The sequence below is a fragment of the Electrophorus electricus genome, chromosome 22 (genome assembly GCF_041902795.1).
Source record: "Electrophorus electricus isolate QZ-2024a chromosome 22, ASM4190279v1, whole genome shotgun sequence".
NCBI lineage: Eukaryota > Metazoa > Chordata > Actinopteri > Gymnotiformes > Gymnotidae > Electrophorus > Electrophorus electricus.
The window spans coordinates 2,530,504-2,558,345 of NC_137518.1; the positions used below are offsets into that span (position 1 = coordinate 2,530,504).

Below are 27,842 nucleotides of genomic sequence, written 5' to 3' on the forward strand. Positions count from 1 at the left end.
TGAGAACTGGATCTTTTCTGGAATATCATGACATGAGTCTTTTTTTAGGTTTACTACCAGGGTCCAGCTGTCAGTACTGCTCCAGCAGGTGCAGGTATGTCAGTTCTGTTTTTGCTTTTATTTTGAAGGACATATTTATCAATTAGGGTGTGTAGGGTGTAAATATGGTCAGTGGTGTGGTAATTTGGAAGAAATCCAATTGACTTCTACTCAGGACACTGTGTTTAGTAAGGAAGTTCAGAAATCTGGAATTTAAAATCTACACATTAACTTCCCCAGATTACTGTTCACACAGATGCCTCTGTAATTGTTAGGGTTGAATTTATCTCCGGATTTAAAGTGGTGATTTTAGTCCTTGGTTCCAGATTTCAAGGAAAAACCCTCCACTCAAAACCAGGTTAAACAGTTTCAGAACAGCCAAATGAAACATGGAGCTTGAAAATGTTTCATTTGGTGTAGCATTGAGCTTATTTTCTCCTTAAGTTCCTGTTCAGTAATTGAGAACTCTAACGGGTTTTGATCATCTTCAACCGCCAATTGTAGCTCCTCCAGTTTTATATGATTTTGTTGAAGATTTGCATTTGACTGGAGCTTAGATATGGTTTGTCCAAATGTTCTCATTTTGTGTTGCCAGTTCTTCATGGTCTCTTTTATAAAGATTATACCAGTTGTCCCAAAAGTAGTTTGTTTTGATTGACTCCTCAATTAGTGTCAGTTGTTTAATAATGTATTGGGCCTTTTTGGTTCTAAGTGTTCATTTATAATTCTTTAATATCTCACAGTAGAGAAGGCATATGTTGGTGTCGTTTGGATCTCTGCGCTTTTAATTTGATCTTTCTGTGTGTGTGTGTATATCTGTCTCTCTATCTCTCTTTCACTCTGTCCATCTTTCCCTTTCTCTCACTGGGTATCTCTCATTCTCTGTGTAGCTCTGTGGGTGGCGCTCTCTCCCTGTGTAACGTTATAGCAGGGACGAGGAGAGAGGCAGAATGTAAATGCAGGAGGTTTTTTACTAGACGTAGGAAACTGAACAAGGATAGCAAATAAAACAGGGACGCAGAGAAAACACAAACAAATAAAATAAGGACGACAATGGAAGATATGACGACACCAACAACACTACACAGCATAGGGCTTAAATAACTAAGACAATCAAGCACTAACCAGACACAGGTGAACATATGAACAGGGAGAACCAAAACAAGGACCGGAGTTAAGGAACAGACAAGGGAGCGGAGAAAATGAAACCAAGAAACGGAACAACCAGGAAGTAAAGGAAAACAGACACGACAGGGAAACCACAGAAACAGGGATACGAGGAAGGTGGCCAATCGTGACACTGTGTCCTTCTCACTCTCTCTCTCTCTCTCTCTCTCTCTCTCTCTCCCTCTCTCTCTCCCCCTCTCCTCTCATGATAAGAAGGGTTAGGTTATAAAGAGGGCCTGATGAGATGAGAGACACTAAAGTGTCAAACTCAGATTTCACTGTATGCTAGTTGTAGTCACTGTTATATGGCTGAGGCCTTGACATTTATCATGTGAGAGGTATGATGTGAGTGAGATGAGGGCAGTACTTACACTGAAGGGCCCTACAGCCACTGTTTATGAGAACATGCAAGGTTCTGCTAACTTGCTTAACTGTCCTGCATAAACATTCATGAATCCTGTAGCTCCACGCATTTAAAAACATTGTACAAATATGAGCACAAGCCTTTAAAACTGGGGAAAATATTACTGATCACACATTCATATTATAGTTCAGTTTAAACCAAATATCAGGACTAACGCCAATGGTCCCACTGCCTGTTTGAATTGGTATTGACTTTTTTTGCACTGGCTACACTGGCTTTCTTTATCTTACAATAATCCCAGATTAGGTAGGAAATTAATGCCCCTGCCACTTTAATAAGATGAATTTACTTTGTAATTATCTGAATTATTTATTCACGGCATGCACAAGTGTCACAAGAATTCAGAGTGCTGCTCTGTCCTGAACGTGGGTGCCTAGCAGGGCAACCTTGGAAGAGAGTTCTATAGGTCAGGCTCTACATCTTGAAATAGCCAATCAGTGAGTTCATTAAAGAAGAGTGTTAGAGGTTAGTTATTACTGCACACATGACACGTGGGAAAATAGCCAGCTAAGTAGCACACACAGGGATTACATATATCTCATTGCCTAAATCGATGTGCGTAATGAAGCCGTCACAGGGTTATAACAAACATTTTTACCTGTTTTATTCTCTGAAAAGGATGAAACCTGTCTGGGGGAAGGTAACTGGCTAAATAATTAAATCAATTCTCTTTCTCTTACCACATAAGCTGATGAGTTGTGTTGACATTATTCCTGTAGCTGCTGAGAACAGCTGCCCAGTTAGGTTAATAGGATATTGATTATCAGCTGCATAGTGCAAACATTAAAACGCTGTTTGCCTAAGACTGACCTCTTTTTCCTTTTTGTTCCTTGGGTGGTACAGCCAGTCGATTGTCCTCGTTGGAAACATTCATCTTGTCATTCTTTGCATCATGGGATGCCAGCTAGGATAGCCAGATGTCCAGTTTTAGGCCAGACAGTCCAGTTTCTTAGTTTCCTGTCCTCCGTCCAGTGGAACTCATCCACTGACACCTAACAGACCTGACATTCCATTGATCGATATTATTTTAGTGTGTCACTGGGTCACATAAATGTCAGAGCAAATACTTTCTCTGGTTAAACAGATCACCTCGTACCTCACCTACTGAACAACTGAAGAAAGTCCACATTCCACATCATGGCCAGCGAGGATGTTTGCAACCATGCGAAAATACCATGAAGAAAAATCACTTCCCTTCTCGATGATCGGCGCATCTTTTCCTTCCAGCGTGTAGGGTAGATGAATTTCACGCCTTCTGTACTTTATTCCAGACTTGAATACTGCAAGTAGGTGCCAAGTAAGGTGAGTAAAACATTAATTTAAACATTAATTTAAAGGGATCACAGTATGCTTTGTCTCTGGGCCTTCTCCATCTGTCACTGAGGAATTCTGGGAGCTACTATATTCAGATGTTCCACATGTCCTCACTAACTTCATATGTCAGTATTGTGAGGATGTTAATTACTGAAAAGAGGTGCAGATGTGAAGGACACAAGGTGCAGACTTCACGTGGGTTCAGTTTCAGCCGTCCCATTGTACTGACACATTACTACAGACTCCTCACTTTTTACCGCAGTAGAAATAGGCCATCTTATTTTCTTTAAATGTTTATAAGATCTAAAAACACTTTTTTTCAAAGTATGAAGACACTGAAGTGATTTCCCTGTGTTGTTTCAGGTTCAAATGTAAGTAACTGGAGTGTAATCTTATAAATTTGTAGTTCAGAACGTTTATCTATGAGACACATTATTTGAAGTGTGTTATAAATTCTAGTATTATTACATTAGTATGTTTCACAGTATATATTTACTTCCATTGGAAATATCCCTGAAAATCATAATTCTTGTTAAATCTCAAAATATATCAATCCTAATATCACATCCAAGTTCAACACGTTATCATTAGTAGCCTCTTTGAAAGATCAACAGGACATGTATTTGATGGATGGTTAATAGCTTGGCCTAATTAGGAGTAGAGTTGCTTACCAGGAACAGTGCATTAGGGAACGTTCTCACTCTTCCTCTCACTTTGTCATCCTCTGTGTTCCGTTTCTCCCACCAAAGGATTAGTCTGGATTAGTCTGAAGACATCAGTCACATTTAGAGATCTGTGCTCCCTGAGGAACGTTCCATTGGTGTCCATTCGCTCTGCATTGTCACTCACACGCAAGCGCGCTATAATCACTGATTGATCACTAATCAACAGCAATTCAGTTTTCATAATTGTTCGAGATACTGGAAGGAATATTATCAGTGGGTTGTTATTACTTTGGGCAAATAATTTGTGTGTGTGTGTGTGTTCATGCATTATATCTAATTTAGGCTGGCAGGCATCCCTCATCCAAGGCTGTACTCAGGTTCGTGCGTGCGTGCATATGTGTGTGTGTGAGCACTCCTTTGGTTATGGATCCCCCATATGCTTACACCCCAGCAGACATATGGGGAATGGGATGATGGAAACCGCATGAGTCAGTCTTCAGTAATCCACCAGTTTCTTGGAAACACAAGACAGTTCATGTCATGAGATGTCATGCGACGTGTGTCTGCTGAGACGAAAAAGTGTGTGCATTTGTGCATTCCTCAGCTGGTTCCAGCATGTCTGTGATGGATGCATGATGCAATAACATAACATACAAATTGTGTTTTAAGAGTTCATGTTTTTGTGTGTTACCTCTATGTCTGCTGTTTGCGAGAGTGCACAAATGAGCAGTAATGGTTGAGCATCCAGAGGTTGGACCATGAACTGTGTGTACGGCAGTACAAAAGAAGTAAACCAACAGCCTGCCTTGTTCACGTCTCCCGGGACAGTATGTGAACTCCCTGTCAGGTGAGCCACTAGACCAACCAACCAACCAACCAACCACACACACACACACACACACACACACACACACACACACACACACACACACACACCTTTTTTTCTCGCACTGTCACACACAGTAATGCATCACTCGAACCTTCTCTCTTTCCATCTTTTCCATCTTTTCCATCTTTTTCATTCCCGTCGTTGCTCGAGTCCTCCGATTCATTTTTCCCTTCTGATACAAAACAGTAGCAATTTAGAACGTCAGTATGCCATCCAGTGCACCACCCAGCGCACCATCCAGTGCACCACCCAGCGCACCATCCAGTGCACCACCCAGCGCACCATCCAGCGCATCACCCCGGTGCATCGTCAGTCAAGCAGACTCAAGATCGGCTATCGTTTCAGAAACCCACAACAGCTGCTTTGCATTGAAAGTTGAAGCTTTGACCTCAATCCAACGTTGGGGGACATTCGCAACTGTGCCCAGCGGTAGTACCCGGAGGAGGTGCTACTATAACCCAAGTGTCCTATATCACCTTAAATCCAACCTAGGCCTGAGGAGGCAGGACTCATAGATTTCTCCTGAGGAATCATCTTACTTCATTCCTCACCAGGGTTTCTAGGTCACAGCTTACTTACAATTCACCTGCTCACACCGAGCTACCGCAAGTGGTGTGCTATGACAGAGAGACGAGACAGAGTGCAAGGGCGCTTTGCTCGGGCTCTGTTTTATTCTGATTGATTTCCCTCCAGATATTCGACAGGGAAGTCGTCACGTCCGCTGTTGTTTTACCGAGCAGGTCTGGTTGATTCCTAAAAGCAAATCCTATTTGTATTTGCTTTTCCTTTTCCGTTCTCCTTGTATGCATCTGTATGCTGGTCTGTAAAACCTTCAGGAGGGAGGAATTGTAATGCCAGAGACACACTGTCTCTGGTTACTCTTTTCTACTTCTGTATGTATGTGCATGCTTGTGTGGGACTGATTAAGTGTAAGGGGGGGGGGGGAGAGAGAGAGAGAGAGAGAGAGAGAGAGAGAGAGAGAGAGAGAGAGAGAGAGAGAGAGAGAGAGAGCACTGGAGGAGGAGTGAGAGGAAGTCACAGCTTGGACTCCTTTCCTTGGCTTTCACATGGACATCAGCTAATGAGGAAAGCCCGGGCACACCCTGCACCCATCTCTGAGCAACCCACCTCCTCCACCACCCCCGCCGCACCACCCACCCCCCGGGCCAGCCAGGCATTGGCCAGCTCAGGACGGGAGCCCCTCCCAGCATGACAGCTTTGCTTAGCGTGAGTGGGCAGGCCAGGCCAGCAGTGTTCACCATCTCCTCTCACTCATCCCGCTCAGCTCACGACCCAGCGTCAGCCTCCGGGCCTGTTCCCATGGCAACCTAATGAGGTAAATGGATGCAGCAGGATCTTCGTATTTAGCTCTCTCTATGCCTGGAAGCTCTCAGTTTGACTTTTTTTTCTTCTTTTTTTCCACAAACGAGTGAGGAGATAATGGTATTAATGCCATTATTTCTTCAGTGCTAGTTGACTGATCGTCGTGCCCCAGAGATGGCCCTGCCCCCAGTTTGTACAGCCTCTACAGGTGTGTTTCCTCATCCATGACAGCCGTGTGAGCCTCCGGTTTTCAGTAAGACATTAACTAGAAGAATAAGTAGACTATACGGGGACTGTACGATAATGAAAATAAAGCTGATATAAAGCTAGAAATAAACCAACTTCTATTACTTCAAGAGAGAAAATAATGTTGTAGACTAGATAGTGTGCTTAGCCAATACCTACACCTTAATATGGATGCATAAAGCCATAGAGGCTTTACTTGAAAATGAACTGTAAATACTGTAAACACTGCAAATATACTGCATACACAGAGTATACTGGACAAGAGGAGTCAGACACAGAGTCAGAATCAAAATCTGAATCAGAATCAAAGGAGAGTCATAATTCTTATGGCTTCTATAACTGAATCACGATTTGAATCAGAATCGTCTAAGCTTCTATAACTGAATGACGATTTGAATAAGAATCGTCTAAGCTTCTATAACTGAATCACGATTTGAATCAGAATCGTCTAAGCTTCTATAACTGAATGACGATTTGAATCAGAATCATCTAAGCTTCTATAACTGAATGACGATTTGTATCAGAATCTTCTAAGCTTCTATAACTGAATGACGATTTGAATCAGAATCGTCATGGTTTGTGTAAGCTGGCCCCATGCCTACTGCTCTGCTCAGCAACACCGTTCTTACACTGCCATTTTCCTCACAGCAATCATCAGATTGTTGCCTATTTTGTAACTATTTATACTTTGCCACCTTCCTGCTGCTAAGCAAATTGCCACTCTAATGTAGCAGCTATTACACACCAATTAGGAGACATGTCGAATTAGGAGACACAGCGCCACCGAGCCGCGTACGAGAGTGGAATGGAATGCCTGTTTATGCCATTCCAGTTCTCCTTTTCCATTCGGTCTCAGCTGCAATTACACTGTTTACTGAGCAACAAAGCAGGCCTGACCAAACCCATAGCCGCTAAATCCTGGAAAAGGCCTATTACTTCTTGGCAGATAACAGAAATTGCCCTTCTGGTTAATTACCATCTGCAGAAGCACATCACGAATGCAGAGGCTACGCTGTGAGAAAACATATCGTAATGGAGTTACAGAGGTTTCTGGGAACTGGTGCCTGGTCGGAATATTGTTCATAATGTACCTACATTTTATAAAGTACTTTAATGAGAGAGACAGACTAGCTGTCAGGCTTATCGGAATGTGTGAATAAATAAATAAATAATGATAAATATAGTAAATAATTATAAAAAAGGATAAATTTATTATTTTATGTTCTTCTTTAACAGTATACTGTTTTCTGGGAAAAAGAAATTAGTGTATTGCTCCTTAAGATCATGCAGGAAAAATAACCCAAAAATAACAAAATAAAGGATATTTGGGTTTGTTTTTTACTGTAACTACATAGTAGTTGGATATCTACTGGTATACATAATGTTCTATTAAGACTGAGGACAGACATTTTTCATGTTATCATAGTGTTACATACATATACATTTACATTTCAGTGTAACAGCAGTGATGTGGTACAACATACATATGACAAATAACACTCTTGCTCCCTGCAAAAGACACAGTTACTGAACTCAGTAGAACAATAGAACAGGTGCACACCATATTTTCTTCAGACAAGCACAAAGCTAAATATTATAACCAACAGATGTTCGTCTGCCATGGAGGTTTGGACCCCAAGCTGAAGCATGAATGTTATATATTGCTTTCAAAACGTAGTGCATAGAAAGCATCACATATATGATAATACACTCGAGCTGTGCATTGTTCCTAATGCAGGTTAGCTTTTGGTTGTGGAGCCTTAGCGACTTGGCCTCACAACACCTCTGACATGAGCTATGAATGCTACATCCGGCAAGATGTCTGCGGTCCGTCTCCTAACACAGGCAGTGACGTTCTCACACGTTCTCTCTCTCTGAAAATTTAAAATAGCAATGGAAGTGCCAAGCACAGTCATCAACAGTGCGAAAGTCTGCAGGATGAGTCCATGTTTCGCTCACTAATACTCAATAATGCACACTGAGCGCTGTTAGGTGAGAGTACAGAATATAGTCAGGAATATTAGGGTCTATATTTAATCACATAAAACTCGATTCAGTTCATATTATCTGGAAAAATCTGAATATTGACTTTACAGGAATGTTCTCAGCTAGTGGCTGAGCTCTACATAGGCGAGCTTGTAAGAGTCTGCGCTGTAGTCATCTGTGCCTGGTTAAATGTGGCTCTAATTTCAGTGAACCTTTTTGGCATTTCTCTGACATTTGCTTCTGAGAGATGCAACTCTGCATGCCAGGGGACACATCTGGAATAATTCTGTTTAATTGTGTGAGGAAATGTAACGGAAATTTCATTTTGTTATAAAGTTCTAACATCTCGTCTAAGCTCTTATAAAGTTTGGGTGTTGTTTTTTTTATTTTTTTTTTATTGTAGGTTAAATATCTTGACAATTTAAAAATGCTTCCACCATATATTTCTCATATCCAAAATATTATTCACACATTATTATTATTTCAAAATAAATAAATGAAAATGTAAATTTATTCAAGGAAAATCAGCTGCTGGGTTGCTGTGATCATGAGATGGGGGTCACCGGTATGGAAACAAATTGGGGTTCAAAGTGATGTGGAATATTCTCAGATGTATTCACTGAGGAACATGTCATGACCTCCACATGCGTACAATTTACCGAAGAGACTAAAATACTAAAGATCCAGCAGTTTCCTCTATCTGGCCTACTCTGAAAGACTTCCTCTGTGCAAGATGTGGAGTGTAAGGCTAGCTGAACTTAAGAGTCCTTCATTGTATTCCGTATAAATGCCACAGTAACCAGTGGTGTCCACACTCCATGCCTCTATCAGTTAATACACGACGACAATCAACAGATACATAAAGTTATACCAGTATGACTTTTTGGGTAGCACTCAGCAACACGTGAAAGCAAGTTCTGTCTTTTTCATCCCTTCTTCTCCTCGCCTGCACACTTAAACAATATCTGGAATCAAAATCACATTTAAGGTAAATATACAATATCACAATTACATCATGTAATTTGATCATGCCACACACTTCTTGGAAAGCAAAAATGAATCTATATTTGACACACATCAAACGTCTCACTCATTAGTCCTCTGAACATCATCTTTGGTAGAGCCAGGTGAAGCCCACTCTGTAGACTGAGGCCAGCAGACCATGTGGAAAAAAGTGCAGGATTTGACACAGCGATTCCCTCATGAGCTCCAGGTTCACAAGATTCATCCTGAACTCACAATACAGGAAGCTACTGGGATTTACACAGGAAAATGTTTTCCATCTCAGTGTTACATGGCTATTAGATTTTATAATATTCTCTCTAAGCCTCTTGGTTTTCTGCCAATGACGATGAAAGCTGATTATCTTTGCTAATTTGGCACAACGGAACTTTTGATTCCATTATCATGATTTAACCTAATGCTTTACTGAAGACAGAGATTTGAAAAGCTGACTATGCTTAGATGGCAGAATTGTTTGTAATCAGACACCGCACCCAAAGCCCTGGAGGTTTGAGCACTATGACTTTCCAAAGTCTCCAGTCGCCTGCTTAAATCATACAAGCACGTTGCGTTCACAATCCGCTCATGCAACCGTGGTCCTCCCCTGCCAGCCTCCACAGCCGTCTCTGTGCCTGGTGTCCGATTATTCACATGGTCTGTCTCGGGGCCAAAGGTCTGATGCCCTGCATGTCCCGAAGCAGATCCTGCAGATCTACAGCGGGACGCGGTGGCTGCGGGACTGAGCCTTCCTCACTCGTCCTCATCGTCGCCTTTGCTGCCCTTGAAAAGCTGGAAGCAATGGACGGTGGAAGCCAGGAAGAAGCTGGCCAGGATGGCCACCAACGACACTGAGATGCCCGAGAAGATGATGATGAGTAGGTCCGTGAGAGTGAGGGAGTTCTGGCACTCACGAAAGCTGTCCTGGGACAGCTGACTGAGAGACACCTGATGGCCATCTGGGGGCAAGGAGCACTCCATACCTTCAATCCCTGTGCGAGGAGAGCAGAGGTCAATCACGCTGCCTTCACCTCCCCGCTTCATTAGAAACCTTTATCTTGCAAATGAACAGTTATAAAGTACAGCCCATCTGTTCCCACACACAGCTCATGTTAGCCAGTCTCCACCTCTAACGGTGGTCAGTTTCTGTCCACAGAACTGCTAAGATCTGGATATTTTTGGTTAGCGGACCACTCTCATACTGACGAGTGAAATCTGTAACATCTCTGTTAGGCCTGAGTGAGTCTTGACACCAATGCACCACCTACTACTGCCCACAACTACCCTGCCTGGCTCAGTGTTCTTAATAACGTGCAAGGTGGGTGTATTTCTTATATATGAGGCAGGATGAAGCATTTTAAACCAGAGTTTGTCGATTTTTTTTTTTTTGGGGGGGGGGGGGCATATTTAACTGATATTTTACCCTACCTGCAAAATCAACAGTTCACATTAGAATGAATTATTTACTAAATGTCTTCAAAGCTTTGTCAGTGCAACTTCCTCAGTTGATATAATGATAACTGATATAATAATTGTTCTGCCAGCTTGCTTATTAGATTTCATCTGTCGGGAATGCGAGTACTGGCATCACTGCTTGGCTCACTGTATGGCGTATGAGATGGCGGAACCCAGACATAACATGATATTTATTGGCACAGCTACTGGGGAAACACCTTGAGCAGGTCTGATAAATCCGTCACTAAAGCATGTCCTTCTGAATTTTAATCAGCTTTAAAACAAACGTAGCCATTCTCCTTCATGTCCTTGCCTGGTGGGGAAAAAGGAATGTGTTTATTTATGGTTATGGGGATGAGTCAAGGACGCTGAGGACCACGGTGAAACCACACACCACCACTGCATCAGACCTTAGCCTAGCATGCATTTTAGCGCAGCGTAAATGAGCTTCAGCACGAAAGCTGAAATTAACTGCTTTTCTTTGTTTGCTTTTTCACCTGTTATTGCCCCAGGCTGGATTCTAACTTGCGCGATAGCTATCATGGGATTTTAATCTCTGCTCCCCAAAGATAAATATTTCCCAAGGTTGACACATTACCCTTGTAATGACAGATGTGCCAGTCTGTCATGCTGTAATCTCCACCAGCGTCAGACAACAGCTTTCCCATCCTGTTTATGACAACCAGTGAAATCAGAGCAGGTGGCCACAATTAAAAAAAAATCCCACATGCGATATCACAAACCACACTCTCACATTTATCAAAATAAAAACAAAAACATATAAAAACCTTTCCATGGATATTACTATTCATTCTGAAGGCATACTGTAGCCTCTGTTATGATGTAGTGGAGACAGAAACTTGTATGGGGGGTAGTGTTGTGAAATACATTCAGAATGGCTCCAGAGTTTGGCCATCAGCAGTTCCATATATAAATAGCAAAACATGAGTTCCAAAGAAACCAAACAGTTGCTGTCCAAATGAACGGAAAATCAGTCATTAGAAGATGTTCAGGGATTCGGAAACACATAACTACGTCTGAGTATCCTGCATCACCAAAGAGGACAGGGAACTGTGGTCAAATGGAAGCTTGCTCGCAGGGGGGCACTTAACAAGATTGTTATTGTTGCTAAGCACTGAAAACCCAAACCGTGCAAACAACCTTCAAAAATGACTTCAGAATTGAGTCGGCACCTCTTTGACCCGGTGGAAATAAAATAAAAACGCGTGCACGCTTCATAAAGCTAGAATTTTCGGCAAGGCCGCCAAGCAAAAACTCTTTGTGTTGGCGGCCCGGGAAAGATGACCCACGGTCTGGTGCCAGGTGCACAAGACCAGGACCCCTGCCTAATGGGAAAAAAAACACAGGTCACCCCTTATCCATTTCTTCTACATCAGAGTGTGTTTACGTTTGATCAAAGCCAAAGAATGCATTTAAATTTCAGCACCTGGTGCCAACAGTTAAAGATTGTGCAATGTGTCTATAAAGGATGACTTTGTCACCAGAGATGTGCAAACTGATATTAGCCATCCCAACTCACCTGAAAGGTAAGTAACTGCAAGAACGAAAAATGAGAGCACAGGTCCACTTTTGGGTGTTCGGGGTTAAAGAGGTTAAACCATGACGGAAGTTTCTAGAACACAACTTTAAGGAGCCTACTTTTAAGTAATAAGATGTTTGTTATGTTGTCTACCAATATAGGCCCAAGTGATAGATAGATCTGTCCTTCCACAACAAACACACAATCTATACACAGCTGTTATAAAACACAGTCTTCTAAGAGCTGACAGGAAACAGTATTGGCTCCGGTAGGGTCTGCCTGCCTTCTCCCAGAGAGTGAAGAGGGTGTGCGGCAGCTTTGTGAAGCTCTCGCCTACAGTTTGCAGGAGCAGGAGAGGGGTGCACTGCAGATCTGTGCGGCTCAAGCCTACAGTTTGTGTGGGATACTTGCATAGCAGGAACGAAGTGTCTGAAGGAAGAATCTTCTATGGACTTTACTGCTTTTATCTATTGATACACATTTTGCATCATGTTTTATAAATCTGTTAATGATATAAATCAGTATATATATATATATTTATAATATACACACTCACACACACACACAACACACACACACACACGCACACATACACACACACACACACACACACACACACACACACACTCTCACACACACACAACACACACACACACACACACACACACACACACACTCTCACACACACACACACACACACACACACACACACACACACTCGCCCTCTGTGTGGTCCTCTGCCACTCTTCACTCTTCTGGACCTTCCACATCTTCTCCAGCTCTTCTTTCAGCTCTTGGTATTTCCCGGGCTTTTCCTGTTCCTTGTTCCTGATGTTGCTCTCACTTGGGATTCCCACATCAATCCCTCTTCTGCTGTTTGCCCATCACTACTGTGTCCGGCTGGTTAGCCATTACCATTTTGTTATATATATACACACCAAGATTCCAAGTGAGTAACTGCAGTGTACTGTAGTAAGAGATCTTCAAAATTGTATTGAAGTACACAAGGTTTCAGAGAAACAGAGGTCCTTCATCAGCTGTGCAAGCACAAAGTGCTTCACAAAGTGTCCAAAACGTGCTGTGTGTCTTGTCTACTACAATTTTGAGTGTGTGTGTGTGTGTGTGTGTGTGTGTGTGTGTGTGTGTGTGTGTGTGTGTGTGTGTGTGTGTGTGTGTGTGTATGTGTGTGTGTGTGTGTGTGTGTGTGTGAGAAACATGGAGGTTTGTCCACATAGAGCAAGTGTGGTTTGGAACGGGTGAGCACATCTCTGCTGTTGGAGTATCTAATCCTGGAATCTGAGAAAGCATAGAGAACATTCCACATTCATAATAATCATCATTTCTGTTAACTGGGGGATTATTTCAAGTAAAAAACAATCACAATTTAATACCAACTAAAATACTGTATTAGCCCTTGAGCAGCAATGTTTAGGAATATCACAAGCACAAAAATCTGAGTAAAGTTCACCTTTCCCAACCAAAAACATGCATAAAGATTATGTTAGTGCTTGAGCTCTGCAAATTGGAGATAAACTAAAGTCACATAATATTTCTGCAGACCACATGTGTGGAATCACCATGTGCGAGGTCTGGAAAGGCTTAATGCTGCGAATTTCAGTGTTGATACAGAGCCTTTAATGACGAAAGGCACCAGACGTTCAGTGAAACCTTTCACCAACAAGCCCATGTAGAATGACGCCGTCCAATCAGATGGCAGTTACAAGGCACTAAATACCAGTAAAACCCAGATTATCAGCTAAAGCTCTAATTAGGCATGTGGGGAATGCAAAACCTTCAATCTTTCACCCTTTTGGAAGTTCCAGTTTAACAATCACTATGTATGGTCTTAAGAATATCCCCTTAACACATAGGAGGGGTGTAAAGAAAACAGCTCCTGTGTGATGGTCTATACTTAAGTGTCAGCCAAACTCACAGGAAGCAAAAGAGATAAATGGTTTCTATTTATATTCCCAGAATCCTCTGTGGGTCAGACTCATCCCCTGTTTGGTTCTGTAGCAGACTGAACACTGGCCTTCGGTACTTCCAGTGATGGTGGTTCTTTCCACGAAACTCCAACCTGTCACTGCAGGATGACCAATACCCTCTATGACCCAGACTTTGTCTCCTTAACATATGTCTTATATTTGGGTCATTAACAGCCCCCCCACATTCAGGAGACATCAATGACAGGCTATGTTCTTATGGAGCCAAAGGGCATTCATTTATTTTTTGACCTCCAAGGACTAGAACTTGGAAATAGTACTTTCATAGTTTATTTCAGAAATTGTACTAGAAAGGATAGTCATAATGTTTCACAGTGTAACGTTGGCTGACACATGATATTTCAGATTTTCAAGAGGCACACATAAGACATACATCACTTTTCAAGGACATGGTGAATAGTGACACGCAAGGGAGAAAAAAAGTGCACATCCTGAACCAACAGGAAATTTCAAATGTGTGCTACATGTGCATTCTGTCTAAATGTTGTGGTGTAAAGCATCATGTCACGGATATAATCCAATAAGCAGAATTAGCCAGCTGACACTAAAGTATCTGACCGATTCTCATAAGGTCATCTGATAGTGAGACGGCGACCGAACTGAGATGCTGAGTGCTGAGTTAGTCATCATCTTAAGTGCATAACACTGGCAATTGTTTGAGAACTTTTTAGGTTTTATTTAATTTCCCTTCAGGTTTTTTGTGTGTGCATGAGGATGTGAGAAGTGTCTGAAAGGTATAACAGAGTGTACTAAATTTGGATTGACAGTTCTGGTGTTGTTGTTTCTATAGAGATTACAAAGTTGTCTAAAATTTCAAAGTTGATGTAGCAGTGAAGGACCAACTGAGAAACTATATATATATATATATATATGGAAAAATATTGGGACACACCTGTTTTATGTTATATCTGGCGCTAACCTCAAAAACTGTTTTGGGAGCTCCATGGCATCATGGGTTTCCATGGCAACGCGGCTGCATGCGAGCCTTACATCACCAAGCACGGTGCCAAGCGTCAGATGAAGTGGTGGATGGGTTCTGTTCAGTAACGAATCCCGTTTCTCTGTCTGTCTGCTGCGTGAGTCTGGAGTTACAAGGAGAACGTTACCTTCCGGACCGCACTGTGCCAACTATAAAGCTTGGAGGAGGGATAATGATGTGGGGTTGTTTCTCAGGGGTAGGCCTGGGCCCCCAAGCTCCAGTGAAGGGAAATCTTAACGCTTCAGCATACCAAGGCATTTTGGACAATTGTATGCTTCCAACTTTGTGGGAACAGTTTGGCAAAGGCCCTTTCCTGCTCCAGAAGGTTGTCACGTTGGGGAGGCAGAGCAGGATGTGGGGATGAGTTGAGGAAAATAGAGACATACGTTTATTAGCACACACAACACAGAAGACGTAGCTCACAGGCTATCGGGGTTAAACATCGACAACATCCATGACAAGAGACGCATATACGTGCACGATAATGACACAGAACAAGGATCAGGTGAAAAACACGAGAGGGTGTGACCATGCAAACACACACACACACACACACACACACACACACACACAGGGGGACAAAGTGATCAGTACACTAAGGGTGACAGGGACAGATACATGCACAAAATTACACAACGGAAACTGAAAATGTCTGGGGAAGCCCACAGAAACCCCAGCCTGTCCCCGAGTCATTGGCTGGGTTGAAGTCTGACTGGCCTGTGGGGGACCGCCCCTCACCAGTTCGCGTGTTGGCAGCCCTCTCTTGCTTTCATGGCTTAGGCGTGAACTGGCCAGGAAAAACAGCACTAGCTGTTTTGCCTGTCTCTGGGGCAGGCATTGGTGATGCTTCCCTCTTGCGTAGGCGCACGAGCTCTGGGGCTGCGTTCCTTAGGTGAGAGTATCACGATAAGACGATGACGCTGCCTCTCTGTGGTTCACACGGGGCAGCTTGCTGGCTCCAGAGCGAGACACCCTGGGCGGAGCCTTGGATGCCGAAGGCTCGTCGCTCTTGGAGTCTGCTGACGTGGTGTCCATAACAGAGGGAGGATCCTTATGGAGGACTTCCTCCACCTCCATCAGTGGATCCCCCACACGGTCGAATTCCAAGTCCGACTGGAAACTAACGTCACTAAACTCCCTACTCCCTCCGTCTAGTGCATAGCCTTCTGGACGTCCATATAGGGATCGTAGGACCCTGCTGAGTCCAACTCCGGGTGCTGGTCATTACTTTACCAGTACCGGTAATCCAACTCAGGTCTGAAGGACTCCGCAGAGTCCAATCCTGGACCACACTCAGAGCCCCCCAGAAATTCTCCTACGGCACTCTCCCCTGTTGTGGGAGTCTGGAGTGTGCCCAAGAGTATGGAGGGTTTCCCTGCGAGTGCGTTTACATCCTTTCTTCCCCTTCATCTTTTTGCCTTTTGTCCCAGCATCCTTCGGCGGTCGATGTTTCTGTCACGTTGGGGAGGCAGAGCAGGATGCAGGGACGAGTTGAGTAAAACATACATTTATTAGCACATACAACACAGAAGATGTAGCTCGCAGGCTATCGGGGTTAAACATCAACCACATCCACGGCAAGACAAGAGACGTATATACGTGCGCGATAATGACACAGAACAAGGATCAGGTGAGAAACACAAGAGGGTGTGACCATGCAAACACAAACACACACACACAAACACACACACGAAGACTTCGAGGGGGAGGGGCCATACCGTGACAAAGGTATGGAAGAACTGGACTGGCCTACACAGAGCCCTGACCTCAACCCCATCCAACGCTTTTGAGATTAACTAGATTGCGAGCCGGGCCCTCTCGTCCAACATCACTGTCTGACCTTACAAATGATCTTCTGGATGAATGGACAAAAATTCCCACAGACACTCTCCAAAATCTTGTGGAAAACCTTTCCAGAGGAGGGGAAGCTGATATAACTGTAAAGGGGAAAATCAACTCATATATATATATATAAAGTGTATCCAATCATAGATTATGATGGGCCAATTTTGCAAATGTGGCCCATTATGTATTTTCATGGTAAGAATGAAGTCTGGTATACTCCTCCATTCACGAGTCTTCACAGACATCGTACCATACTACCTCTGCTACATTACTGCCCATAGCAGCACCTTTATCCTAAAACAGATTTCACACACACACACACACACACACACACACACACACACACTACCGTGCGACCGTATGACAACTGTGGAATGAAAAAAAAACATTGTTACTGCCGGCGTACGGAAGTTTGTATTATTAAGCACTGCTCTCGAGGTTACCAAGCTGGTGTATTATCAGCACACGGCACAGGTAGTACATGAAGGCAAGGTGGAAAGAAAAAACGCTCAAAAACAGGCTTTTCCTGCCCAGGAAGTGGGGACCCAAGAAAAACAAGGAGAGACAACAGAAAGCCAGAGGAGTGCCAAAGGGGACTCCACTGTTGGAGAACAGTGAGTGGTACAGGGGAAGGCACACCTCGAAGCTGCAGAGAAGCCTGAGCTGCACAAGAGAAAACAGAGACCCAAGAGACTTGCCTTGCCTTGCCTTGCCCTGCCCTGCCTTGCCCTGCCCTGCCTCGCCTCGCCTCGCCTCGCCTTGCCAAAACACTGAACAAAGGCTCAATGCCAGGGGCCCCTTTGAGCTCTTCTTAAGTAGGCAGGAGGACAGGTGTGGCTAATTGCCTCAGATTACCCCAGAGCCACCCTGTGCCTCGCTCTGGTGGCCAAAGATGGTTTAGCAGATAGCCCAGGCCTTGGCTGTGCCTTTACAGGTTCAATATACACGACTGCTAATGTTTCCAGTTATTTCTGCAATTATGTTTTTCTTCTGCAGCTCCTGAGAGGAAATAAACAGCCACACATGCGAAAACAAACAAAAACCCCTCACTATTGGCGTCAGTGCTAAATCTTGATCTCAAGTGACTGGGTATCTCGGGTGTGAAAGATTAAAACCCGTGTCCACCTTAAAACATGTGTCCAGGCTTGTGCATCCAAGATATCGGTTTTGTCAAGACGACCAAGTTACATGAAGACACTGGAGAAGGCAGGCGGCACACTTCCCCGTTTCTGGTTTCCTGAATGCTTGCAGCCGCGCTGTCAGCCATGCAGAGGGCCGTGCCGTGGACGGTGTGTTAACGCAGGTGAGAGGTTTGGGAGACTGAGCTTATAGCATTCTCCCCGCCATCTGTAAGCACTGAGTCACGCAAAGGTCGCTCGCACTGTCTGCATAACTCGCAGTGAAGGACAGGGCACACACACACACACACACACACACACACACACACACACACACCTCCTCCTCATATACCCCCATGACCTCTTTCCAAATCCTTACAAACGTTCCAAAGCTATCCAAATCTGTGTCAGATTCATTACAATACCTATGATTTACACACCCATAAAGAGCGGCAGGTTTGGTAACTCTCATTCTCTGGGTTTCTTTGAAAACAATGAAGATGTTCTTTGCCGCGTACCTGCGAGAAACTAATCAGGTGATGTGAGATGACGGTGTCCCATGAACAGTCACCCGTCACGCCAGGGCAGTAAGATCTGAACAGGCGGCCAGGTTACGACAAGCGTCGCCGCTTAGATTACAGGTGGGAAAGGGGGTATGGGTTGCCAGACAGGTGGAACCCGCTCCCTCACACTGTGAACGATGTACCCAGCCAGCCTCCACGGCCTCATACAGGAATCCGACAAATCCTCACTCTCGCCATCCGGATGACATCGCCCGCCATCCGGATGACGTCACCTGACTCCTACGCAATAACGCAGCTTCGTGCGAGGTCCATATACCGTGCGGTTGATCACATAATCTCTTGATGGCATCTACTGAACTGAGGACGAAGCTTCTCACACACAGAGATGGAGATACACTACTGCAAATTCAGAGCATCCCGTTCCCGTGGTGGGAATTGAAATCCTCCTTATTACATTAAACATCAGTGTGCATCAGCCATGAAACACTAGAGATCCTTCACTTCATATCAAGCCATCATTCCACGACGAAGTGTTAACTTCAAACTGCACCTCCTTATTTTATCTGCAGTGAGAAATCTCACCGTTGGCAAATTAAGCCTGGAAAGTGTAGAAAATTATAATTTGATACATTTGCCGCAGTTTCCAGATGTGGCATCCCAGTAAAACTTGCCGGCAAAAAATATATATAATCAGTTCACAAGTCCTTAACGGCTTAAACTAAGAAGGAGAGAGAGAGAGAGAGAGAGAGAGAGAGAGAGAGATCGAGCGAGGGATATAATGGCAGAGGGAGAACAGAAAAAGAGAGAGCACGAATCAAAAAGCAGTGAAGCGCAGGAGGGAGGTGGGAGCTCCTGTGTTTTCTTCCATGACGTCATGAGCGTTTGAGAGCTGTGCATGACTCACTCGGATCAGGAGGGGTTTCCCCTCGTGCGGGGGACTCTGTGACATCACAGTCACATGGTCCTGATCCAGCGCTGTAGCTAAAGCACATGATGCACACCACTAAGCTATGCACACCACTATGCACACCACATATTAAGCATCAAGGTAAATAAGCAATGGATTTAAAAATACTATATTTAAAAGATGGAATATTTATATTTATGGATTGACTTGCATATATAATTCCCACTGAGTAATCTATATTTATAGATTTGTAGACATATTAAATATATTGTGCTACTAGTTGACCTGTAAAAAGACAGAGGCTTCTCATGCATGTGGGCATGTGAAATTATGAAATCGTGGACTTTTATGTTGAGTCACCACATTACATTGGTAACTGAATCTGGTGAATATGTCATTGCCGCAGTTATATGGCCATGCATCGATCAGTGAATCGTAACTGCACAGACCCCTTGGAGGAATCCACAGACACAAGACTACACCGCTACACCTCTGTACCATCCTTTTGTGCAAGACAAGGTTTGTCTGCAGTCTGGCTGGGATATACATGCCTGTCCTTCGTCCCCGGCATGCAGTTGCCCAAAGTACACTTTATTACAGATCTGAGATCAGCCCAGCGATTGCTCATTGACCGCAATGGGTCAAATTAAAGTGGAACGACGTGGAGCTGCTAGATTAGCCATGACCCACGCACAGTCCAGGTCAGAGCGGGCTGAGAACAGGTTCCTCTCTGAATTATAAATGCACTTTGTTCATGGTTAACCCAGACGCAGTGCCCTGTGCCAGAGGATCGTGTTTGCACTCATTTTCCTGCTAAAAGATTCATGGTGGTGGCTGATGAGAGACTGGCTCTTTCCATGCTTTACATCACCCAACAGACGAGTGTGCCCTTTCAACAACACCATGCCAGATCACTTCATCGAGAAGATTCAACAAGTTACGCTGGAATACAGTGGTTAAATCCCTGGAAGACGCTTTTAGACACTACGTTTTTTTTAAATCTCCAAGCAATGGAAATTCTACCTAATGCACTTTATGTGGAAAGAAGTGCCAGAGATTTTGACTTCAAATTGGATTTAGTTGGATACACTTTATGGCCACAGCCATATAGTTAATAAGCTTTTCAGTACCTGGTTTCTCTGCACTTATGAGCCGTGCTGTAAAGAGACCTCATTAAAGAAACCCAAAGGCACATCAGACATCAGCGTGTGTGTATGATTGAGGGAATGGGTGCAGAGAATCACACAGACCTAGTTACAGACACAGAGAAGATCCAGACCTTGCACTAATACTGCAGACCTTGCACTAATACTCCAGCCTTAGTACTAATACTCTACATCAGAGTCCATGCTACATAAAGATCCACATTTGCTGTTCACTTAACTACAAAGAAGTGAAGATTGTGTTCATCCAATAGGGGAGTCATGATTGGTGAAGTACTGTGTTTGTTTGTTTGTTTTTACTGTTAGTTATATCACAGCTTTACATGGTTAACCATTCAAAAAGACTGACAGTGGCACTGAGTGGTGCGAGTCCCTTTTTTATCAATGACATTACTTTATGTATGCATGTGTGCACGTCATGTCTCATTATGTCTCATTACCCAGAAACCAATATTCTCCAAATGAGCTCCCATATGTCATGCATGCCTCGTGGACACCACTGCTGGAGTTTAGATCTGCCCCTCCAGGGCAACACCACAGAATGTCCATGAACACACATATACACACAACATCTTTACCTCATTTTGAATGATTAGTAGTTGTGTGCGCATAGTAATCTGGCTTTTGTGCTACCTGAACATGAATGGAAGTAGACAGGCTTACTAGTCAGCACTCTGCCAAGAACCCAGAGGTTATAGAACCCAGGTGTGTTATATTCACAGAGGTTATAGAACCCAAGTGTGTTATACTCACAGAGGTTATAGAACCCAGGTGCATGCACAAGGATGAAGACCAGTCTGGGTATGGCTTCAGTGTGCTTGTCTTTCTGCCTGAGATAGAAGTTTGGGCTTTTTTTTTTATTGTGCCCACCCACCTCCCACTTGACTAGCCAACATGACTTTGTTAGAGGTAACACACAGTACGTGAGTCAGTGGGGGCGATTCTCCAGAGGGAAGTCGGCTGAGACACATACAGAAACCAACAATGCTAACAGAAAAGTTACTAGCTATTCACGACAAACATCAGTGTCTTAGAGATTTGTCTGTGTGTGTGTGTGTGTGTGTGTTAATGTGTACAAAAGATGGTTTGAATAGCCTTCAGAATTTTAAATACTTATGTAAAGCAACACATTCTTTTACAGTGGTGACTTAATGCCTGAATGTCTTTCTTTTACAGTCAGTTACCATTTAGTTACCATCAAGTTTGGCTTTTAGGCATCTAAGCATTTCAAGCTAATAGCTGGTCACAGTCTAAGACGATGGTGTAAGCTAATACCTTGTTCTCAAAGTGGTTTTCTCGACAATACATGAGCCTGTTCCTGGACTGCATGACAGTATTAGTGTCATGTACTTCCTGAGTAAACCTGGACGGCACATCTAACCTGGGAATCAAACACCCTTACTCTTCATATTCAGAGGATCTTCATTAGAAGAGCAACATGCAAAATTTAATATGAGAGGAGAAAAGCGATCCATGGAGGTCAGGCGACGTACGGAGCTGTCTTCCGCACGCTGTTGCTTATTTCGGAAGTGCCACAACAGAAGAATCATCAGTTTTTGCCAGTCAGAAGATCCATCTTTTCATTTAGAGAGCGCAGCATCCATCATGGGCCTCAAGCCAGATGACGTGTAATGGAAAATTTGCAGTCTTCCGAGACAAGTTATCCGAAGCTGGATCAGGGACTCAACAGCTGGGTTCAAGAGGGTAATAAACCTTCCCAGCGACATGAGGGCCAGTGTTATTACCACAATTTGATTTAAAACCTAATTTTCCTCAGTAGTGAAAGCTGTATATTAGTTTCACCCACTGTATTTTATTTCACATGTACTAGCGTATTTTGAGATGATTGGTAATATTTCCTCGGTCTAAAATTCAATTCAAATTAACATCAAAACCTATTTCCAATTTTGCAAAGTGCAATTTTGGAGGACTATTTTTCAATTCCTGGACCTAGTGCTCCCTTTCAGTCTGCAGTGGTCTTTTGGATAATTCTCTGCAAATCTAAATATACCACAGCCCTTGATGAACCCGCTGTTTCTCAGAGCCAGTTCAGCTGGAAAAGCCATTGGCTGGTGTGGGCTCCATAACCTGCCTTCTCTCGCATGTGCTTACAGAGGTCGCACTGCTCTGTTCGCGGTTGACCGGCCGCAGACCGACTGCCCCCCAAGTCACGCAAAGCCAGCGATGCAGAAACAAGCGGAGAACACGAGGTGACTCCTGTGCACTCCTGAATGGGGTTGGGGGGAGGGGTGGTGCATGCCCTCACTCTGGACTGCTCTTTGGGGGCGGGGACTCTAGAGGTCCGCCTCCACCCCCTCGGTTCCTCCCCCAGCCCATATGCTAAACAGCTGCTGCTGTGAGTTCGGCAGTTTTTGGGGTTTTTTTCCTCCGCAAAGCCACTTCAGCTGACATTCATGATAAACGCATGAGCAGCACCCAGATGGAGACGGAATATTCTGGCCAGTTCAGGCTGTGACTGGAGCCAAAATACAGACGTACAGTCATAGCGAGCATGGAATCAAATCATCAGTCCTCTTTACTGCATATACTTATATCGGCAGGAATTATTTCCTACAGGTCTCCGTGCTATTTCGACATCACTTCCTCCTCTGCATCAGGGTGTTTAAGGAGACCACAACCAAAGACAACACAAGGTCATGTGCATATGTAAATGTGCAGGGAGGCGGGGTCATCTGCTCCCTCTGAGAGACAGACGGCAGACAGCGAGGGACAACACCAGCTGTCCGGCGCACAGTACTCATTACGCACCATGTTCATCCAGCACAAACTGACTGGAACATTGGTTTCACTCCAAAACCAATGACCACGTGCCATCTTACTGAGATCAGCAAAACAAAAACCAGCATTATTGTAATTGTGTGTTCACTTTCCCTTTGCAGTAGTGACTGGTTTAAAAAAAAAAAAAAGTGACTACTTGGCTTGTCTTGCACTTGTCGAATCACGTCTCTGTGGAATGTGGAAGAATTATTAGGATTCTTTATCTCTGTCTCCGGGAGTCCCAAATGCATCTTGGTGGGTTCATCAGAGATGGACGTTAGCCAAAGGCCTGAGGGTGGAGAGACATTTTATTGTGATGCAGAACAATAATCAGTCATGCTCCGTTTTCAACCCAACGGACTCTGGTCGCTCCGAACAAGCTCCACCCATCACCCTCTGTTGCCATGTCCACCCAGGTGGAGACACAAAGCCAGGGCATAAAATGCATTGCAGGAGGACAGTGTTCTAATAAAACCGGTCACATAAGCAGCATGCTTATAAATGTCAGATTTACAAACACACACACACACACACACACACACACACACACACACACGTGCATTGCAGGTCTGTTGGAAGTGTGGCGAACGCATTGTTTTTTTTCCTTTATGCCACGCTAAATGTGAGTGAACTATAGGATACAGGCACTGCCTTGAAGGCAGAGCAAGTCAGAGGTCTACTCCTGGAACAATGCCCTCAAATGTCTGTCATTACTCTGGAAAACCCTTCTAGTTGGGGGATGAGAGAAGAAGCAAATTTTAGAACAAAGGGAGGGGTCCCTCTTTAAAATAGGGTATTATAAAAAGCACATAACATTGTACCGCTTTGAGTTCACTTTATATATATATATATATATATATATGCTATGACAACTGACTATTACATCAATGTTTGTAATATCACTTTAAAGATTTGTGATCATTTTAAGTTATAGAAAATATGGCAAGATATATGTGTGTGTGGCATATCACAGGGACACCAGCAGAATCTAAAAAACTTACCATTTGGAAGCTTGTGACTGTTTTCGATTAGCCAGTTGAAGAAGTTGGCGAAGTTACAGTTGCACACCCAGGGGTTTCCTTCCAATCTCACCAAACGCAGAGAAGGCAGCTCGCTCAGTGCTTCCACCTCCAGGCCAGAAAGAGCGTTGCGTTCCAGTTCAAGTTCTCGCAGTGAGGTCAAGCCCTGGAAGGCGTGCTCGTTGACCTGGCTCAGGTGAGGGTTGTTGTCCAAGCGCAACTTGATCAGGCTCTGGGATTCGCCAAAAGCCCCTTGGGGGATTTCTGTCAGGTTGTTGCTGCCAAGGTCCAGGAATACCAGCCTGGAAGAGGTGCTCAGCGTGCCTGGATCGATTTGGGAAAGTGAGTTGTTCCGCAGATCCAGGTACACCAAGTCACTGTAGAGCAGGAAGAAGTCCTCTGGAATGTGCGGGATCCAGTTGTCGGAGAGCAGGAGCCTGCGCACATCCAGCGGGATGTCGTCGGGAAGGCGAGTCAGCCCCCGGCCACTACAGTCCACTGTGTGGGGGTCCGGGCAAAGGCAGGTGGCTGGACAGTTCTCCCCTCGAGTCAGGAAGGCAAACGAAATCAAGGTAAGGAGAGGCTGGAGATGGCAGACACATGGCCACATGGTCAAGAAGGTGCAGAGAGAGAGAGAGAGAGAGAGAGAGAGAGAGAGAGAGAGAGAGAGAGAGAGAGAGAGGGAGCAGTCAAGGGAGGGAGAGGTTAAGGGTCAAAGGGCAGGTCAAAGGGGAAGGGGAAGGGGAAAGCGATAGGAGGGGAGATGGAATCAGTGCCTGCGCGAAAGCATGCTGCTGCTCACGCGATGAAATTCCTAAGACGTTCTTCCGTGGAGGCGCGAGAGCAAGACGCCGACACTGGCTCCTGAGAGATCATGTAGCAAGCAGCTGTGGAACGGAACAGAAGACTACTGCCTTTGGAGGAGTGTAAGGGAGGAGAGATAAACCATGAGCGGGAGGGAGGGAGGGAGAGAGGGGGAGCGCGCGAGAGCGGGAGAGAGAGAGAGAGAGAGAGCGAGCGCGAGAAAGGGGAGGGGATATTAACAGACAGAGGTAAACAGAGCCCAGCAAAATGCTGGCAGAGGAAAATTTAGGAGACTAAAGACGTCTTTTTCCCATTTTTTCCCTTCTTCATTTAGCCACAGTCGATTGCACATGGTCGCCCGTCTGGCTGACACAAACAGATCCAGCGTGTGGCGTCTCCGGCGTGCCGAGCGAAGCATGGTCTTCCGTCCCTCCATTTGTCTCCCGACTGAATGCAGGACTGACAGAGTGTCTGGTGGCTCGAGTTTGACCCCAAGCACTACAGAGTCCGGTGTCACGCATCCGCCACAGTTCCAACGGCGAGAGAATTCCCCTAGTCACGCGCTGAAGTGCAGTGTTTGCACTCCGCTCCCGACTCCCGCGTGCGCCGTGATCCGAGCCTCTACAGAGGTTGTACGGTTTTTGCAGCTCTGTTGCTATGGTAAAGAATTCCCAATATTCCCACAGAAGTCATCTGAGTCTGGACCAGTTCTGTGGAGAAGTCTGACAGCATGCTTGTCTTCTTGGTTTATTATGAAGAGATGTTGCAGTAGGCATTCAACACAAGATAATTTCCAAGTTAAAAAAGAGAGAGACCACACACCCGAACTAGCATGATATATCAATTCAATTCTGTTTCTGAAGATAACATTTTAAACAATAATTCGTGTGATTCCTGCCTAACTCCTCTTAGTGGAGTTTGCTATTTTTTGTTAATATTGTTAGTAGTAGTAGTAGTAGTAATAAATAGGCTACGTTCTAGTGCTGAGACTGTCCCGCAAACGAATCAAATTCTTTACCATTTATTGACCTTTAAGTAAAAAAAATAAATAAATAAAAATAAATCTGATCCAATCAAAGAGAAAAGGAGTGAGTGCATTCTGTGTGCATAGACAGGGCCACTCTGTGCATAGACACGGTCACTGGCACAGTGTCTCTGTGAAAGGAAAACATTTCAATTCATCCAGCTCTCTGCAGCCTCTTCCATAACTTAAACCCCGTAGTGGAGACAGGATGGAAATGCCACATAATGAACAGACATGTTCAGACTCTCAATCCATCCCTCTACCCCATCTCCCACAGAGATCTTCAGACAGGCAAATGGAATTAGAGAAGTAGAGCAAAGGGGTGTCATGCGTCAGAGGAAGGCAGCCGTAGTAGATTGGATTGGGAAGGAAATGTCTAATGGGTCATAATAGTGTAAAAAAAAATACCAGTACACCTGAGTGGTTCATGAGCTTGACTGGTCGGAGATGCAGAGATGAGCTGGTCCTGACCCTGGACCTGGAGCAGCTGAGGGAGATACAAGTCATATCAGGGATCTTGCATCAGTGGTGTGCAGTGCATAAAGGAGGTACCCCCTGCCACACACACACACACACAAATAAATAAAATAAAATGGATTCCAAAATACAGATCAACGAATTAGCTAGGCATACTTCTCATAGCCCATCTTACAGAAAATACCTACATAACTTTAGATTTATAGATGGGGTTAGACAACCTCGCTGAATTATGGTGAAGTTTTCTGTCTTCATTGGAGGGTATCTAACTGAAAAGACTTCAGTTAGATACACCACAGCGTCTGTCACACTTATAGTCACTATTGAAAGCTCGCTGGCTAAGGGTTAAGGGAGCATGTCTGACTGTACTGTAGCCCCTTCCTCAGACGTTGAGGAGGGCCAGGCTGCTACAGGCCCGCCCCTGTAGTGAAAACCAAATTTCATTGGTCGGATTTCCTGTCATTTTTCCTAATAGACTTATATTACAGAACCCTTCAAAATATCAGCAGGAGGGGCACGTAGGCACATACACAGTGGTGAGTCCCTGCAGTCATACTAATGAGCAGTTCGGATTAGTTCCACTCTCAGACAAAAATGTGTGTCCTATAGTAAAAAAGAATATGGGAGGTTATCTATGAGTAGACTGATCCTTGTTTTTTTTTTACATTATTTATGAAATATGTTTATATTATTTTTTCTGTGCACATTTTTGTTACACCTTCTCTGAAAGATCCGAAGGGCCCATTTGCACTTCCATAGCTACTCTACCACTCGGTAATCAGTTTTCACTGGGACACACTTCTGGGAAAAGAGAATGTCATGAAAGAGTGTACCTGTACAATGTCAAGTTATTCCTTTTTAACACACTCCCAAAGTAAACACAATGGATTACAAAGATTTGGAGTTTGTTGGATTGTATTACTAATTACAACTTTATTTTGTTAACAAATTATGCAAATTATGAACATATCTCAATATAAATATTAAAAACCATGTTTAGTTAAAATAGGAATCTCAGGAATGTCTCTGGTATACTGTGAATGTGTTAATATATAGTTTATGAAATCAGATAATATATTAATGTTTCTAGAATACAGAGTATACAGATTGCAGACAATTTTGACCTAAACAGAGAAGATCAGTGCTACATGAGC

At 44.0% G+C, this 27,842-nt stretch overlaps 1 protein-coding gene across 2 annotated transcripts; it reads right to left on the reverse strand.

The window, feature by feature from the left end:
* Positions 1-7,255: 7,255 nt before the first annotated feature.
* On the reverse strand, positions 7,256-26,183 carry lrrc38b (leucine rich repeat containing 38b). 2 transcript variants are annotated; one of them, XM_027025285.3, is made up of 2 exons: positions 24,366-26,183; positions 7,256-10,044 (listed from the first exon to the last, which is right to left on the reverse strand). In XM_027025285.3, the coding sequence occupies exons 1-2, from the start codon at positions 24,991-24,993 to the stop codon at positions 9,806-9,808; spliced, it is 867 nt and encodes a 288-aa protein (XP_026881086.1). In that variant the 5' UTR covers positions 24,994-26,183; the 3' UTR covers positions 7,256-9,805. The 2 variants fall into 2 exon arrangements, with proteins under 2 accessions (XP_026881086.1, XP_081561741.1); XM_081705615.1 differs by lacking the exon at positions 7,256-10,044 and adding an exon at positions 13,356-23,653.
* Positions 26,184-27,842: the final 1,659 nt, after the last annotated feature.